General features: G+C 43.1%; 1 protein-coding gene across 2 annotated transcripts in view; it reads right to left on the bottom strand.

The window, feature by feature from the left end:
- The window catches only part of CNST (consortin, connexin sorting protein), a 107,618-nt gene that overhangs the window by 52,414 nt on the left and 37,136 nt on the right, over positions 1–18,068 (bottom strand). The window contains exon 2 of one of the 2 annotated variants that reach the window (XM_007534599.3): positions 1,097–1,522. In XM_007534599.3, coding sequence (XP_007534661.2) covers positions 1,097–1,472 — 376 coding nt within the window. In that variant the 5' untranslated portion in view covers positions 1,473–1,522. Of the gene's footprint in view, positions 1–1,096; positions 1,523–18,068 lie in introns of those variants that run through there. The other variant, XM_060192105.1, reaches the window with a different exon arrangement.

The following is an 18,068-nucleotide window of genomic DNA, read 5'->3' as shown; positions in this document are numbered from 1 at the left end:
ATAAAAATAATAATAAAAGAAATAATTTCAGGATTTTTTTTTAAACTTTTTTTTAATATTTATTTTATTTATTTTTTCCCTTTTGTTGCCCTTGTTGTTTTATTGTTGTAGTTATTATTGTTGTTGTTGTTGTTGGATAGGACAGAGAGAAATGGAGAGAGGGAGGGGAAGACAGAGAGGAGGAGAGAAAGATAGACACCTGCAGACCTGCTTCACCGCCTGTGAAGCAACTCCCCTGCAGGTGGGGAGCTGGGGTTCGAACCGGGATCCTTATGCCAGTCTTTGTGCTTTGCGCCACCTGCGCTTAGCCCGCTGTACTACAGCCCGACTCCCAATTTCAGGATTTATTAAGGTGAAAATATTCAGGGCCAAGACAGGAGCAGGGGAAGCATGCCCACTTTGTAAGTATGAAGCCCTTGGTTCTGCTCTTGCACCATAAGAGAGCAATACACTTTGACTTTCTTGCTCTCATGTGGTGCCAGGGCCAAAAACAAAGCCTGCATACAGTGGTGCACATGATATGGGCTGGAGAGAATTTTTTTTTTTTTAACCAAAGCATGGCTCAGCTCTAGCTTCTGGTGGTGCCAGTGATTAAACCTGGGAACTTAGAGCCTCAAACATGAAGAGCTTTTGCATAGCCATTAAGCTATTTCCCTAGCCTCTCTGAGCTGGTTTGTTTCTAAAGACAAGTATAAATAATATAAATAATTACATACATATATATCCTCCAGGGTTATTGCTGGGGCTTGGTGCCTGCACTACAAATCCACTGCTCCTAGAGGCCATTTTTCCCATTTTGTTGCCCTTGTTACCCTTATTATTGTGGTTATTATTATTATTATTGTCATTACTGGATAGGACAGAGAGAAATCGAGAGAGGAGGGGAGACAGAGAGGAGGAGAGAAAGATAGACACCTACAGGCCTGCTTCACTGCCCCAGAAGTGACCCCTGCAGGTTGGGAACTGGGGCTCGAATGTGGATCCTTATGCCAGTCTTTGTTCCTTGCGCCAGTCCTTGCTCCTTGCGCTTTGTGCCATGTGCATTTAGCCCACTGTGCTACCGCCCAACCCCCAATAATATTAAAAATATATATACCTTGTGGCATCTTCTTAGTCGTGCCTCTTTTGCTTCTTGAAATTCTTTTTCCGGATATTTTTTTGTCCTTTCCCAAGGTCTGTCCATCTCTGAAATCTTCACAAGGAATACTCTCGGAGTTTCCACTTGTAGCCACTTCACAGCTTGGCATGCAGTTTTCATTATTGTTGAGACTGTCCTGCTCAAACACTTCAGGTCTGCCCATTGCACTGTCACTGCTGGTCAGATGCCCATGACTGTCCCCATCAAGCTGATTTTCATTTTCATCTGATGCAGAAGGCAAGCGTGTTACTATGCTGTCCAGACTCTCATCAGGATGACACCCATCTTGTGGTTCTATCTGCAGATTATTTGTAGGAGTTTCACAATCATCCATTAGAGCATCTTCTGCTGAACCATTTAAGTTTCATTAAAGTCCTTCTATGTCTACAACGACAAAAAAAGAAGAAAAGCGACTTGATTTTTTAAACTCTAGATTCTCAGTGACCTTTTTGCATTTCCTCTTTTCTTAGGTTATTTTACTGTAGGTAGTGAAACGATCACATCCCTACTGCCTTTCCCCTCCACTCTGCCCCACACAACCTCACCTGATTCTTGTCTGCACACAATGGTTCCCAATCCTAACTGTGTATTTATTACCTGTGAAGCTTGCTCAATTGCTAACCTAGATATATTAAATCCAAATCAAGACAGATTAAGCTGGGGTACTAATACGTTTTACAAGTTCTCTAGGTGATTAAAGTGCATCACATGAAGGATCACTGCCTTAACGAAAGAAAACACTGGTTAAATTTACTATTTTGTTTTGGTTTGGTTTTTTTAGTTGCTAAAATCAACCACTCATATTATTCCTGTGTCCTTAGAAAGCAAATGAAAATTAACTGTATAAATTTTGGTCTGGTTAAGCATCACCAATATCTGCAAATAAAAAAAAAATTTAACAATTTAAAAAATGTGTTTGTTTGTTTTTGAAAGAGAGAAAAGCCAAAGTGCTGCTCAGCTCTGGCTCACACAGATGCGGTGGATTAAATCTGTGGCCTTTGAAGCCTCAAGCAAATCTTGCACTTTAACATGTTAGGTCATCTCCTCAGTCCCAAAGATCTTTTTTCTTTTTTCTTTTCTTTCTTTATTTATTTTATTTATTCCCTTTGTTGCCCTTGTTGTTTTATTGTTGTAGTTATTATTGTTGTTGTCGTTGTTGGATAGGACAGAGAGAAATGGAGAGAGGAGGGGAAGACAGAGAGGAGGAGAGAAAGACAGACACCTGCAGACCTGCTTCACCACCTGTGAAGGGACTCTCCTGCAGGTGGGGAGCCGGGGTTCGAACCGGGATCCTTATGCCGGTCCTTGTGCTTTGCGCCACCTGCGCTTAACCCGCTGTGCTACAGCCCGAATCCCTTCTTTTTTCTTTTGTTTAAATTGATAAAAGCTATAAAAAAAATTCAGGCGGGGAGTCGGGCAGTAATGCAGCGGGTTAAGCGCACGTGGGGCAAAGCGCAAGGACCAGAGTAACAATCCCGGTTCCTGAAACTTTGGAGTCTCAGATATGAAAGTCTTTTGCATAACTATTATGCTACCTCCCCCACCCATTCCTGCTAGCATTTAAAACATACACACACCAGGAGCCAGGGAGACAGTCGAATGGGTATAGCACAGGCTGTTCATGCAGGAGACTCTGGGTCTCATCCCCAGCACTACAAAAAAGTCTACTAAATAGATTACAAGCTCTATATCAATCACGTTGAAAAAAAGAAAGAAGGGAGTCGGGTGGTAGCGTAGCGGGTTAAGCGCTGGTGGCGCAAAGCGAAAGGACCAGCATTAGGATCCTGGTTTGAGCCCCCAGCTCCCCACCTGCAGGGGAGTCGCTTCACAAGCAGTGAAGCAGGTCTGCAGGTGTCTATCTTTCTCTCCCCCTCTTTGTCTTCCCCTCCTCTCTCCATTTCTCTCTGTCCTATACAACAATGACATCAATAACAACAATAATAATAACTACAATAATGCAACAAAAGGGAATAAATTTAAAATTAAAAAAAGAAAAAAGAGCTTATCAAATTTAAACATGCTTATACATCCTACACAGTATTATAGTTCTGAATCAAATATACCAGTATTTTGGGACCAAGTGGTATCACACCTGGTTAAGCACATACATTACAGTCCACAAAGACTCAGGTTCAAGCCCCAGGTCCCCAATTGCAGAGGGAAAGCTTCATGAGTGGCGAAGTAGGGCTGCAAGTGTCTCTCTCTTTCCCTCTCTATTCCCCCCTCCCCTCTCAGTCACTATACAATAATATATATATATATATATATATATATATATATATATACACATATATATATCAAAGATTTTATTTATTTATGAGAAAGGCGAGAGAGAAAGAACCAGACATCACTCTGGCACATGTGCTGCCAGGGATCGAACTTGGGACCTCATGCTTGAGAGTCCAAAGCTTTATCACTGCACCACCTCCTGGACAACAAATAAAAATATTTTTTAAAAGGTGTGTATACTAAAAAAAAAAAAACAGTATTTTTTGTCTATAAAGGTTTCTCTGGGGCTTCACACCTGCATAATTCTACCACTCTTGGTAGACTCTTCTTTTTCTCATGTAGAGGGTGAGAAGCAGACACACACACATACACACAGAGAGAGAAGCTTCCCCTTTGTACAGTGCTCCCATGTGGTGGTTGTCAGGTCCCAAAGACACTGTTAGATAAGTGTTCAGTCTATCAGGTGAGCTATTTCTCAGTCCTCTCCAGTAATTCTAAAATAAGACATTTTTCTTCAAATTAACAAAAGGGATGTTTACTTTTTAGAAAAAGGGATGATTTTACTTAAAAAATAGTTATTATTTTAGTAAAGTTTCTTGAGGGCCAAGTGGTGAAACAGCCAGTGAAATGCTTGCTCACATTACCATGCTCAAGGGTTTGAGCCCCTGCTCCCCACCTGCAGAGGGGGAGCTTTACAAGTGGTGAAGAAGAGCCGAAAGGATCTCTCTCTCTTTCTCTCTCTCTCTCTCTCTCTCTTCCCATCTTCATTCTCAATTTCTTACTGTGATATCAAATGATAAAAAAATTCAAGATTTATTTAAAAATAAAGTTTTGGGGACCAAGTGGTAACACAGTGGATTAAGCGCACATGGAGCAAAGTACAAGCAGCAGTGTAAGGATCATGGTTCGAGCCCTGGCTCCCCACCTGCAGGACGGTCACTTCACAATTGGTGAAGCCGGTTTGCAGGTGTCTATCTTTCTCTCCCCCCTCTCGATTTCTCTCTGTCCTATCTAACAACAACAACAACAACATAATTGGCACAATAATTACACAGCAACAAGGGCAACAAAATGGGGGAAAATGGCCACCAGGAGCAGTGGATTCGTAGTGCAGGTACTGAGCCCTCCGATAATCCTGGAGGCAAAAAAAAAAAAAAAAAAAAAAGTGAAAATAACCCAAATATTCATTTATGGACCAAAAACCAAAATGTGCACCAGGGAAAGATAGAAACAAACTTGGGGTATGGGTCAATCTGCCAACACCCATGTCCAGAAGCCAGACCCACCTTCTACAATCCATAAAGAATTTTGGTCTATACTCACAGAGGGGGAAACATTAGGGGAAGATGACTGGAGGGCTCTGAAATCTAATTCCATCAGGACCCAGAGAGAAAAGAGTATGTGTGTGTGTGGGGGGGGGGGGGGAGAAGGATGCTCAGAAGTAGGAGTGTTGGATGTGAGGGTGATATGGCTGCGACATCTGTCACCCCATTGATCACCAGGGTTGATTCGGCTGATCTGGCTGGCTAGGTGGGTGTCCCCTTCCTCCCTCACCTCTCCATGTGCGTCCCTACTGGAGCTGCGCACTTGGTGGAAGAAGACGGCCTTCCCCAAACAGAGCCTTCCCCAAACAGAGACTGACCCGGTCTTCGTCAAGTGTATACGAGTAGCTGCGCTCCCCTGCTAGAACCTCCAAGCAAGCTCTCAAGGTCCAGAAGTAGTAGGTGTGACTTAGAAAGGAAAAGGCAGAACTTTAGGAAAATGGATATATATATGTTTGTGTGTGTGTGTATATATATATATATATATATATAATGTTACATTTATAGAAATAATAGCCAACCCATATGTATGATCTTAGGAGAACTAATGCAGTTTCCGATGGAGGGGATGGGAACACAGAAATCTAGTGGTAGGAAAGGTGTGGAATTATACCCTTGTTATTTTATAATGTTGCAAATCAATATTAAATCACTAGTAATTTTAAATGTGGTATGTTCACACAGTGGAATATTACTCAACTCTAAAAGGAATGAAGCTCTGATTTGTTGTTTTCGCTGGGCTGGCTTCACGGGCGGGTAACAGACGACCAGGGACTCATGGTTGAGCTGTACGCAGTATCTCTTTATTCATGCAGGACACAGCGCAATCTATACCAAGCTAAGCTAAACTAAACTACAAACAATCTTGTCCTTATAAATATACTAGCCCAGTAGGGTGGGAACAGGATTCAACACAGAGAGGGTGGAGAGAAAAGTGACTGGTGAAAATCAGCGTATGACAAGGAGAAGGGGCGGAGCAAGCAAGAATTCTATCACTGAACCACCAATGTCCTGGAAGGAGGGTGGTGCTTGTTAACAGTGGTTATGTAAATAGAATGAAGTGGTTATGTAAATAGAATAGTGTTAAGCAGGGGGGATTAAACTAATGAAACAGAAGGGGTTTTTAGAAGCATACCAACAATTCCCCCTTTCCTTTTAACTAATGGCCATAGTATCAGGATTGTGGGGTGAACAGAAACCTATATCGTACAGGCGTTTTCAAAAGAACTGGCATAAGACATGGAAAACAAAATAGGCGAACAGCAATAACCAGTATGATGCCAAGGGGAACGTTTCTTGGCTCAAAGGGCAAGGCCGAGCAGGCAAAAGGGCATTTCTTGCCTCTAGGAGCGCTTCATGGCTCTGGGGGCATATCTTGCCTCAAAGGGCGTTTCCTGCCTCTGTGGCCATAACCTAATAAGGAGGGAGAGTTTTCTGTCTCTGGGAACAGAGCCTGCAGGCGAGGGGCCATGGTCTATAAAGTCTCAAGGCAATTGGCTGAAGTTAGTCTTTGAGAAACACAGCAGCGAGTACCAGTAAGTCTGATGGAAGTGTCAGTCCAAAGTAGATGACCATGGAAGAAAATGCCAGGGGATGAAAAGCTGCACGTCTGTCTCGATGGGGAATGTCGGCCACCAGAATTCTGCTTTTCTGTAGAGAGTGAGCTTTGGAGTCTGTGAATCTGTTTCTTCAGGTCGTGCCAGGTCACATCATTGGTTTCCAGGGGTGTGTTGTAGTCATTCCATCTTGTGGGCGATGTCAGAGAACAGGATCCAAATGGATTTCCAGGAAATCCATTTGAGTAGATGCTTTTTCATGTGAAGACTTGACAGCTGAAATTCACTTACTTGTCAAACAAAACTTGTAGCAGATTAGAAGTTTACTATAATTGATAACTCCATTATAATTGGAAGTACTTTCTAGTATCATTTCAAGGTTGTTAAAACAGTTTAAACTCAATAAAATGTGGAAAGGTAAACAGAAGAACCACGGTAGAAGCCTCAGGCATGAGGATAATTAACATAATGATGGCACTATCTGCCCCGCCCATAACTCATACCGTTTCAGGATTAAACGGTTCAGATTTATGCCAAGACGTAAAAAAAATAAATCAAAGGAGGAAAAAACAATTTTTTGGATTGTTTCTGGATGTCTCTAGAAATCATGGCTGAGTCCAGCATTTTTTATTTTAAGTCAATGTCAAGCAAAAATTCAGTCATTCAAATCACTCTCTTCTTCTTCTTCTTCTTCTTCTTCTTCTTCTTCTTCTTCTTCTTCTTCTTTTTCTTCCTCTTCTTCTTCTTCTTCTAGCGTTTGCCCTTCTTCCGTAGCCAGTCAACAGCATCAGGTTGAGCCTGATGTAAAGTTTCGAGACCTCCTTTGAATCTGGAGAGGTGGCAGTCGTTGACTATGTGGGTCTTAGTCTGTCTGTAGCCTCAGGGGCAGTTCGGGTCGTCTCTGGCTCCCCAGTGATGGAACATAACTGCGCACCGGCCATAGCCTGTTCGATAGCCATTGAGGAGGGCCCAATCATAACGTGCTAGGTCAAAGCCGAGTTGACGCCTGCAGGGGTCTATGATGAGGTGTTTGTTCTTTACCTCAGCTGACTGCCAACTCTGTTTCCAAGAGATTGGAACAGAGAAGTTCAGTGTAGGTGTAGGAGACCAGATTGGGTGACGAGACGTCAAGCGTTGGACAGGGTGGGCAAAGATCTCCGCGTAGATTGGCAGGTCCGGTCGAGCGTAGACGTGGGAAATGAACTTAGATGATGCCGCATCCCGACGAATATCTGGCGGGGCGATGTTGCTAAGAACTGGCAGCCATGGAACCGGGGTGGAACGGATGGTTCCAGAAATTATCCTCATGGAGGAATATAATTTGGAATCAACCAAGTGGACATGGGGGCTACGGAACCATACTGGAGCACAGTATTCTGCAGTGGAATAGCATAATGCCAGAGATGATGATCGTAGTGTGGAAGTGCTCGCGCCCCATGAGGAGCTGGCCAGTCTTGCAATGATGTTATTCCTCATGCCCACCTTTGCTGCAGTTTTTATGAGATGTTTGTGAAATAACAGAGTGCGATCGAGAGTAATGCCAAGATAGACTGGCTGGGCTTCATGCCGGATTCTCGTATCGCCAAGCTGCACATTAAGCTCACGTGAGGCCGAGGCATGGTGTAGATGGAAAACAGATGATACCGTTTTTGCAGTGCTAGGAATTAGTCGCCATTTTTTACAGTAATCAGATATCAGAGACATGTCTTTCGTGAGTGTTATCGGCGTAGATGAACTTCCTTGAAGAAGTTTCTGGGAGGTCATTGATGTAAATATTAAATAGTGTAGGAGCCAGAACAGAGCCCTGGGGGAGGCCACTTGAGACAAGTCTCCATCTGCTAGACTTGTCACCCAGATGCACCCGGAATCTTCTGTTTTGGAGAAGAAACAATATAGTGTTGGCCACCCATGGAGGCAGGCATCTTGAGATCTTGACTACGAGACCACTGTGCCAGACCGTGTCATAGGCTGCTGTGAGATCAACAAAGACAGCACCCATCTTTAAATTCTTCTGGAAACTATTTTCAATGTAAGTTGAGAGGGCCAGGGCTTGTTCGCAGGTAGATCTTCCTGGGCGGAAACCAGCTTGGGCGGGTGATAGGAATTTCTCTGTAAGATGAGAAATATGTGACAGAAGCAGCCTCTCAAGGAGTTTGTAACACACGGAGAGGAGAGAAATTAATTGGTCTATAGCTGGCGGCCAGTGTTGGGTCTTTCTTTGGTTTCAAAACCGCTATTATCTTCGCACGACGCCAAACTTTGGGCATAGACTCAGATTCCAAGATGTGGGACAGGAATGAAGCGAGCCACTTCTTTGCCACGGGACCCAGGTTAAGAATGAGTTCTGGGGTGATGTTATCATAGCCAGCAGCTGTTCCCGGTTTAACCCTCTTCAAAGCGTCTTCCAGTTCAGACAGTGTAAAGGGAGAGAGTTTTGGAGATGGACAAGATAACCAGAAGTGGGATGACCACTCATGGGAAATTTCTCTTTTCCAGACTAGGTCGATCTTAGCATGTCCAACTTGAGTTAGGTGACTGGCCACTGAGTTTGGAGATACGGGAGGATGGGAGACGGGAGGGGGTTGGCTACCGGGACCCAGTCTGTGAAGAAGCTTCCAGGCCTTCCTACTTGAGTGGGTGAAGTTCAGACTTTCCGTGAGTTGTTGCCAGCGGGCTTGGCATGCTGCATCCAGGGAGGCAATGAGATGGTCAGCCTGACTCATCATACTGCTTTAGTAGTTGCTCGCATTCAGCATCAAGACAAGGTATAGTTAGCATGTCTCCCACGAGGAATGGCTTGGGAAGCTGCTTTGAAGATGGCTTGGCAGAAGCGCCTGTAGGAATTTTCAGAGGGGATAGAATTAATTGGAATTGCAGGAATAGATTTGTTGGTAAGATCACTGAACAGACGCCAGTTTGCTTTCCGAAAGTTCCATCTTAGTTTCTCCGAGCACGGAATCAGTGGGAGCTGGAGACCAATGTGGATGATAGCTGGGCGGTGATGACTGTGCGGGAAGTCCTTGAGAACTTGTCTTGTAGCGGGAAAGGCTTGGCCATTGACTGTGCTAATCCAGCACATGTCGGGTGACGAGTCTTTATTCCATCTAGCACTGTGAAAAGAGCCTGGCTGTTTGGGATCGTATAATAGGGAGAGGTCATTCGCTGAAGCCCAGTTGGCTAAGATAGAGCCGTCAGAACGAGTGGAGGAATATCCCCAGTCTTGGTGATGACTATTAAAGTCTCCAACGTAAACGGCTGAGTGATTCGGGCTGGGCAGGACCTCATGATCCCATGAGGCACTGGGAGGCTTATATATGTTGACGAGCTGAATAGTTCCAATAGTAATGGAGTCGTAGAAGGTCGAAGAGGCCGTATGGTAAACGTCCGCAAGATACGATTTGGCGTAGATGGCCAATCACTCTCTTATGAAACAGATCTCACCATGTAGCATCAAGAGTCCCCGGAGGGCGTCCTAGTCCAAAAAGCTCTTCAAAATTCCATTTAGGGTGCTTCTGACTGTTCCTGCTGTATTGCTTCCAGGACAAATAGATAACCATTTTCCTTCCAATAAATTGATAGCTTCTTTACCTCTTCTGCCTCTACTAGCACCTAAACTTTTCTCTCGAGATCCCATTCCTTCTGCTCCTACAGTCTTTACTGATGGTGGAAAAAAGGGAGCTGCTGCCCTTATATATTACTCAGACAAACAATCTCCTAAACCTCTCTTTACTGAGCTTTCTGAGAATTCCCCTCAGTACAAAGAACTTTATGCTGTTTTCCTTGCATTAAAAGCTGTACCAGAATCCTTCAACCTTTTTTCTGACAGTGTGTATACTGTTAACTTACTTCCATGGCTTGCTTGTTCCTATGTGAAAACTGATGACAACCCACTTTCCCCTCTCTTGATTCAAATCGCCTCTATGCTCTGTTCTCGAATCCAACCACTGTATATTCAACACCTTCGCTCCCACAGCCCTCTTCCTGGTGCCCTGTCTGAAGGGAATGCTGCAGCTGACCGCCTTGCCTCCACAGGAGCTCTCCTAGTCTCTGTCTCTGATCCTGCTGACTTTCATTCCCTAACCCATGTTAATCTTAAAGGCCTTCGAGCTCAATTTCCTGATGTTCCATTACCACAATTAAAACATATCCTAGCTACATGCTCTTCCTGTGCAAGTCTCATAAAAACACCTGCTATTCAGACTCTTGGTGTTAACCCCCGAGGCTTAAAAGCTAATGCTATTTGGCAAATTGATGTCACCCACATACCAAACTTTGGCAAACAAAAACATGTGTTTGTCTCAATTGATACCTTTTCTAAATTTATGTGGGCAACAGCTCAGACAGGAGAAAGCTCTAAAAAGCTTATAAGCCATATGCTCTCCTGTTTTGCTGTGATGGGCTTACTCTTCAACTGAAAACTGACAATGGACCTGTGTTTACCAGCAAACAATTTAAAGATTTTTTTTCCCTCTGGAACATTACTCATGCCACAGGCATTCTCTATAATCCACAGGGACAAGGCATTGTCGAGAGGGCCCATAAAACCCTTAAGGCTCAATTAAATAAAGATAAAGGAGGAATGTACCCCCCCCAAATCCAGCTAGCAAAAGCCTTAACTATGTTAAATCTCTTTAATATTTACAATAACTCGGACTTACCTCCTATTATCTTCACTAGATGGCAAACACCATCTACTCTCCCATCTATTAAGGTCAAATGGAAAGATCCACTTGATAAAATTTGGAAAGGGCCTGACCCTCTATTGACCATGGGAAGAGGTTTTGCATGCATTTTCCCTCATAATTACTCTAAACCTGTCTGGGTTCCTGCCTGCCATGTCTGACAATACCCTCATGATGGCACTGTTATCCCTGAAGAACTAGAAATAATACAAGAGAACTAGCCGCAGGATACATCCCAGGATCCATAATATGACATGGCAGAAGTTACAAAAGTTGGCTCACAGAGCCCTCTCTCCTACACCTTCTCTGAATGTCTTATGTTATGAATGGCCAGTTGTGTTTTGTGAATGAGTGTGTTGAATGACCAAAAATTTTTGTATGACCCATCTGCTCAGAGTACTCTAAATGTTCAAACCATTGACACTAACATGCATTAACTCTCTAAGTAACCTGAGTCTGCTTATAGTCCAAAGTCAATTATAGTAAACCTCTAACTTGTTACAAGTTTTATTATTTTTTTCTTCACAAGTAAGTGAGTACAGCTATCAAGCCTTCATATGAAGAATCATCTGTTCATATGGTAAGGTATTAAACTGTAAGAAGTTCCTCCATATCCAACCTATGTGAATTAACAACATTCACATATTCTTGTAAACTTAACTGGGGTAGCTTGTCTTGCCACCATAAGGCATGCCTTTGTCAGCCAACAATTTAAAGATGTTTCTCTTTATAACATCACCCATGCCACAGACATCCTTTACTACCCCCAAAGACAAATGGCTGTTCCCCTAGACATCACATCCACTGACTGCTTCCCTTAGACTTGAGATATGATCCCACCTCTTCATACAATAGATACATTCCCCCTTCCTTACCTGTCTACCCTTACTTGTGGGACCCTAGCTTGTTTTACTTCTTCTGCTCACAATAGGTCCTATAATTCTTTTTTTTCAACATTTTAATTTATTTATTAATGAGAAAGAGAGGAGGAAAGAGAAAGAACCAGATATCTTTCTGGTACATGTGCTGCCAGGGATTGAACTTGGGACCTCACGCTTGAGAGTCTAACGCCTTATCCACTGCGACACCTCCCAGACCACAGTCCTATAATTCTTAACAAACTCCTGGCCTTTTGTGGCAAAAGATTGATGCCATAAAGATGCAACCTATACAAACTCACTATCATAGGCTGGACATGGCAGAATATTGAGTTGCTGTGGAGGATTTGGCCCCCTCCATCAGAACGTCCACCATGTAGAGGGCTGGCTAGCCAATGATGGGTAAGAGGAAACTAGCGCTATCCAGTCAACCTAAGACAGGGGACCTGGTACTACTGGGCAAAAATGACCAGGTGTTCCAATGACGGGTAAGACGGAAGGCTGATCCCCAACCTAAAACAGGCACAGTCCACACTGCCACAAAACAAAGTCCACCAAACATCATGTGGGGAGCCACATGTGCCCTCAAGGTTGCTATTGGCATGGCCATAGAGTTTATGTTAAAAGATAGTTCCTGGGAATCGGGCGGTGACGCAGGAGGTTTAGCAGAGGTGGCGCTAAGTGCAAGAACTGGCTTGAGGATCCCAGTTTGAGCCCCAGGCTCCTCACCTGCAGGGGAATCACTTCACGGGCGGTGAAGCAGGTCTACAGGTGTCTTTCTCTCCCCCTCTCTGTCTTTCCCTCCTCTCTCCATTTCTCTCTGTTCTATCCAACGACCACAATATCAGTAATAACAACAATATAATTACATACAATAAAACAACTAGGGCAACAAAGGCAAGATACAAAAAAAAAGGGGGGGGGGAGAAGATAGTTCCCGCTTCCCTACACCTTAGAGTCTTTGTTAAAAGATAAGTTCTTTTTCCCCATGAATCACCCGGGACCTTCCAGATAACAGCTAACTACCATGACAAATAATATAAAATATAATCATAAATGAATAGGAAAGATATAGCCCCCAATACTCAGTTGGTCAAGGCACCAAACCTCTTTTTCTATAAAGCATTCAAATCAGATGCCCTGCTAACCACGAGAAGCAGATTGTTTGTGTTTCTTCCACAGGAATCCCGGAAAAAACATCTGGACCCCTGCACACCCTGACATCACCCACTAGATGGCACGACTATAGTGGCACACCCCCCGAAACCCTAGATGTCACCTGACGTGATCTGAAGAACCTGATTCACAGACTCCAAGGACAGAACCTTTTTACTGCCTGTCTGCCTTTCCTGCTTCTGCTTTGACCTGTCACGTTTTGGCGGTTCCAGCTCACTTTCTACAGAAAAGCAGAATTCCAGAGGCTGACCGTCCTCATGCACCATTTCATCTCCTGCCATTTCTCCCCCTAGTCGCCTACTTTGGACTGAGACTTTTATCGGACTTGCTGGTATACCCTTTGGACACTTTAGACAATTTTACAGCAGCTTTCTTCCCTTCACGTTGCTGGTTTTTCATAGACTGACCCTGAATAGTTCACAGACTTTACACACTGTTGCCCTGGGCATTAGATAAAAGGAAAGGGGGAGATGCTGGGAAATTGTGCAGATGCATTCACATCTACCATGTTTTCCCCTCAGGCTACTAGTTCCTGTGAGAGTTGGGACATTCTGGGAGTGCCTGTTCCGCCATGTTATGCCCTCAGGACATTGTCTATATCCCCGCGATATTTGGAGTGCTTTGGTTACTCCTCCCCCCTCCCATTCTCATGAGAGTTATCATCCTATCCTGGAGTGCTATGGTTACTCCTCCCCCTTCCCATTCTCGTGAAAGCTACTTCTATAAAAACCCTTCGTTTTCCGCACCTCGCTCTCTTGCCAGCACTTCACTCCGGTGTTCAGACGCAGAAAAGGTTACTGAGTGAGGTGGCCATTTTCGCTACCTCCACGTGGCCCAACCTGCCTCTCTAACACCCAACTCTGAGGTGCCAGCGCAAATAAAGATTTGTGTTTCCTCTTTGCTCCGGACCCCCTCTCTCTCTTCTCCGCGGCCCGCGCTTAACAACATCTGGCTCAACAACACTGATTTAAACAATATAAATGAACCCTGAAAAATAAATTGTGCTCTAAGTGAAGTAAGCCAGGCATGAAAGGGTATACATTGCATGACCCTTCCCTTAATTGCATTATCTAAAAGGGAAATTCATAGGCAGAGCCAGTACAATGATTATATATTACCAGGGATTGTAGGAAGGGGAATGAAAGTATAGCTGGGGAGCCACACAGGGGTGTACCTGTTTTAATGCACATGTTACCATGCATAAGGACCTAGGTTCAACTCCCAGTCCCCATCTGTAGGGGGAAAGCTTCATAAGCAGTGAAACAGTGCTACAGTTGTCTCTTGATTTTCCTGTCTCTAGCCAATAAAAAATGAAATTAATAAATAAAATACTAAAAGAAAAGAAAGGAGTGTTATTGCTTGATGGACACTGATTTTTGTCTAAGATGATAAAATATATATGAAACAACCTTGGGAAAACTAAGGCAGGGGGATAAGAGCATAGAACTCTGGTGCTAGGAATGATGTGGAATGATACCTCTACTATCTTATATCTTTGTAAATCACTAATAAAAAATAATAAAAGAAAATACATGAAAAAAACAACAGTGGTTACCTAACAGTATTAACATAATTAACCTCATTATATTCTTTAAATGCCTGTTTTATCTTACCTAGACTTATCACAATAAAAACAGTGAACAGAAATTCATGTGGTAACGTAAAAACAAATGCCAATCTTATAAATATCAATCTTTAAAACAAGTAAACTGTCTCCAGTTGTTTTCATTCCAACTCACATTCTGACACGTATTTGCAGTTGAAAGAATAGCAGTTTTATGGGGCCGGGTGGTGGCAACCTGGTTTAGCACATGTTACAATGCGCAGGGACCCGGGTTTGAGCCCCTGGTCCCCACCTGCAGGGGGAAAGCTTTACGAGTGGTGAAGCAGGACTGCAGGTGTCTTTCTCCCTATAACCCCCCCTCCCTCTTGATTTCTGGCTGTCTCCAATAAGTAAAAAAATAATAAATAAATAAATAAAATAGCAGTTTTATTTCTACCTATAAGAGACACTAAAGTCACATGCCAAAGGGGATAGTGGGAAGCAGAAAATAATCTAGAGACTTTAAAACAATAACAACCACCCTTTTTTGAGTCTCTGCTATGCACTAGCAAAGGGGTCAAACATATTACTTGCCTTATTTCTAATTTTCCTAACAAAACAACAGGAGAGGACATTCATATAGTATTTTAGAAGAGAACCTGAGGCTTAGAGAAGCAAAAATAACTTTCTCAGGGTTTTTTTTTTCCTCTAGGGTTAATGCTGGGACTCGGTGCCTACACTAGGAATCCACTGCTCCTGGAGGCTATTTTTTCCCTTTTGTTGCCCTTATTGTTTTATCATTGCTGTTGTTATTACTATTGTTGTTATTGCTGTCCTTGTTGGATAGGGCAGAGAGAAATCGAGAAAGGACCAGAAGACAGAGAGAGGGAGAGAAAGATAGACACCTGCAGACCTGCTTCACCGCCTGTGAAGTGACCCCCCCTGCAGGTGGGGAGCTGGGGCTTGAACTGGGATCCTTACGCTGGTCTTTGTGCTTGGTGCCATGAAGGCTTAACCCACTGCGCTACCACCTGGCCCCCACTTTTTCCATTTGTGAAAAGTGGGGCATGTAACACCCACCTTGATGAGCCATTTAGAGGGCTTAGAAAGCATTGCAGGTAATTAACAATGTGGTAAGTCAACAAAGATACTCAATGAAAGCCATTATGATTCCCCATAGGACACTCACAGGTTCGCAAGAAACATAGGTAGACATCACTCAAAAGAGTCCGTAGCCTTATGGCAAGTGAAGAAACAGTTTTCCCAGGTCTTCCTAAATGATTAGGTTCTTGATGATAGACTAATGTTAACAAACATCATTTGAGAATGCCAAAGTATTAATTTATGATGTAGACAACTCATTCAGTTCTGGTAAATGCATAATACTTGTTCTGTGTACATAGTTTCTCATGATTAAGATATCTAGAAATTAACGATGAGGATTCCCTGGTGAGTATATAATTACATATTACATTCATAGCTTTGTTGATTGTCATGTAGCAAGTCCTCAGTGAGACTATCTTCACAGACCGATAACTTTAGTACTATAAAACTAATGAAGAAACCAAGTCTCATATCTTGTCAAGCGTCACTGAACTAGTAAGTTTAGAAATGGAGTTTGCTATAGGCTTGAGGCCATACTCTTTATCATTATGCTCGATGGGTGGGAAGAAAGTAACTGAAAGAATATTTCACTTCAGCTTTGTTATACACAAATGAGGAATCTCAACCATGCCACAGAGGATACATTTTTCTTTTTCTTTTTTAAGAAAAAGTTTCATTTACTTTCTTTTAATTTTTTTTTTTTCTTCCTGCTTCACCGCCTGTGAAGCGACTCCCCTGCAGGTGGGGAGCCGGGGTTCGAACCGGGATCCTTAGGCCGGTCCTTGTGCTTTGCGCCACCTGCGCTTAGCCCGCTGCGCTACAGCCCGGCTCCCTTGTTTTAATTATTTTCATTATCCTTATTTATTGAAGAGACAGCCAGTAATCAAGAGGGTAGAGGGAGAGAGAGAGGAAGAAAGAAAGACACCTGCAGCACTGCCTCACCACTTGCAAGAAAATGGGGACCAAGGGCTTGAACCCCAGTCCTTACACACTGCAACATGTGTGTTCAACCAGGTACACTACCACCTGGTTCCTGAAGGATGTATTTCTTTTTTTTTAATGCTCCTTTAACAATTTTTTGATTATCTTTATTTTATTTTATTTATTGGATAGAGACAGTCAGAAATCAAGAGGGAAGGGGATAGAGAGGGAGAGACAGAGAAACACCTGCAATACTGCTTCACCACTTGCAAAGCATTCTCCCTGCAGGTGGGGATTGGGGGCTCAAACCTGGGTCCTTGTGCATTGCAATGTGCACTTAATCTGGTGTGCCACCACCCAGCCCCAGGATACATTTCTGACAGCCAAAAGTAACAGTTTCTGAAAGTTTTTTTCTCTTTCCCCAAGAGGAGCTAGATTCACATAAAATATCACTTCCCACTATCACAATTACTATTGAACACTTCAAAAAAAGTAACATGCTATTTAAATTAAACAAGTAAAAAAAAAAAAGGATTCTTTCTTTTGAGGTTCAAAGCATTTTATTTCCTATTACTTTATGATGACATAGTTTGAAGCTCCAAAACTTCATAAGCTACTTTCTAGCATTAATTCTTAGGATCTTTTCCAAGTGTAAATGGTCTGAAATTACTTTCACTTACCTATTAATCTTTAAGCCCTATTCCAGAAGATAGTTCCCTATTCCAAAAGATACATACAAAATGTACTAGTATAGAGTACTTCCTAAATGTGATATATATAGTGTGTGCCCTATTAGACTTGAGCTATTTAAATACAACACAGTCACTAAGTAAGGCCCCAAACTAGTCAATACATTCAGTAGTAACGAAGGTTCTCTTTGTACATGAAGTTCTATCTACACCCCTGCCCCTCTTCTGAAAGCCAGAGGGGAACTATTACACAATATTTGACTTTTGTCTGCATTCTTAATGCATTTCAATTGGAATACTTCAGGAAACAGGTTAGCTCTCTTTCATCTTATCTTTCAAATTTATTTATTTTTTATTCTGGTGCAAGGGATTAAACCTGAAATCGCAGAGCATCAGGCATAGGAGTCTTTTTGCATAACCCCATCTCCTCCTCCCTATACCAAACATTTTAAAAAGTTGCTCTTCGGGGTTCGGGCGGTGGCAGAGGGTTAAGCGCACGTGGCGCAAAGCGCAAGGACGGCGTAAGGATCCCGGTTCGAGCCCCCAGCTCCCCACCTGCAGGGAAGTCGCTTCACAGGCGGTGAAGCAGGTCTGCAGGTGTCTTTCTCTCCCCCTCTCTGTCTTCCCCGCCTCTCTCCATTTCTCTCTGTCCTATCCAACAGCGAACAACATCAACAATGGTAGTAATAATAACCACAGCGAGGCTACAACAAGGGCAACAAAAGGGGGAAAAGATGACCTCCAGGAGTGGTGGATTCATGGTGCAGGCACCGAGCTCAGCAATAACCCTGGAGGAAAAAAAAAAAAGGTTGCTCTTCTGTTATCCTTAT

This window comes from Erinaceus europaeus, chromosome 6 (genome assembly GCF_950295315.1).
Source record: "Erinaceus europaeus chromosome 6, mEriEur2.1, whole genome shotgun sequence".
Classification (NCBI taxonomy): Eukaryota; Metazoa; Chordata; class Mammalia; order Eulipotyphla; family Erinaceidae; genus Erinaceus; species Erinaceus europaeus.
The sequence above is the reverse complement of the archived record's forward strand: the minus strand, read 5'-3'. Positions and strand labels throughout refer to the sequence as shown.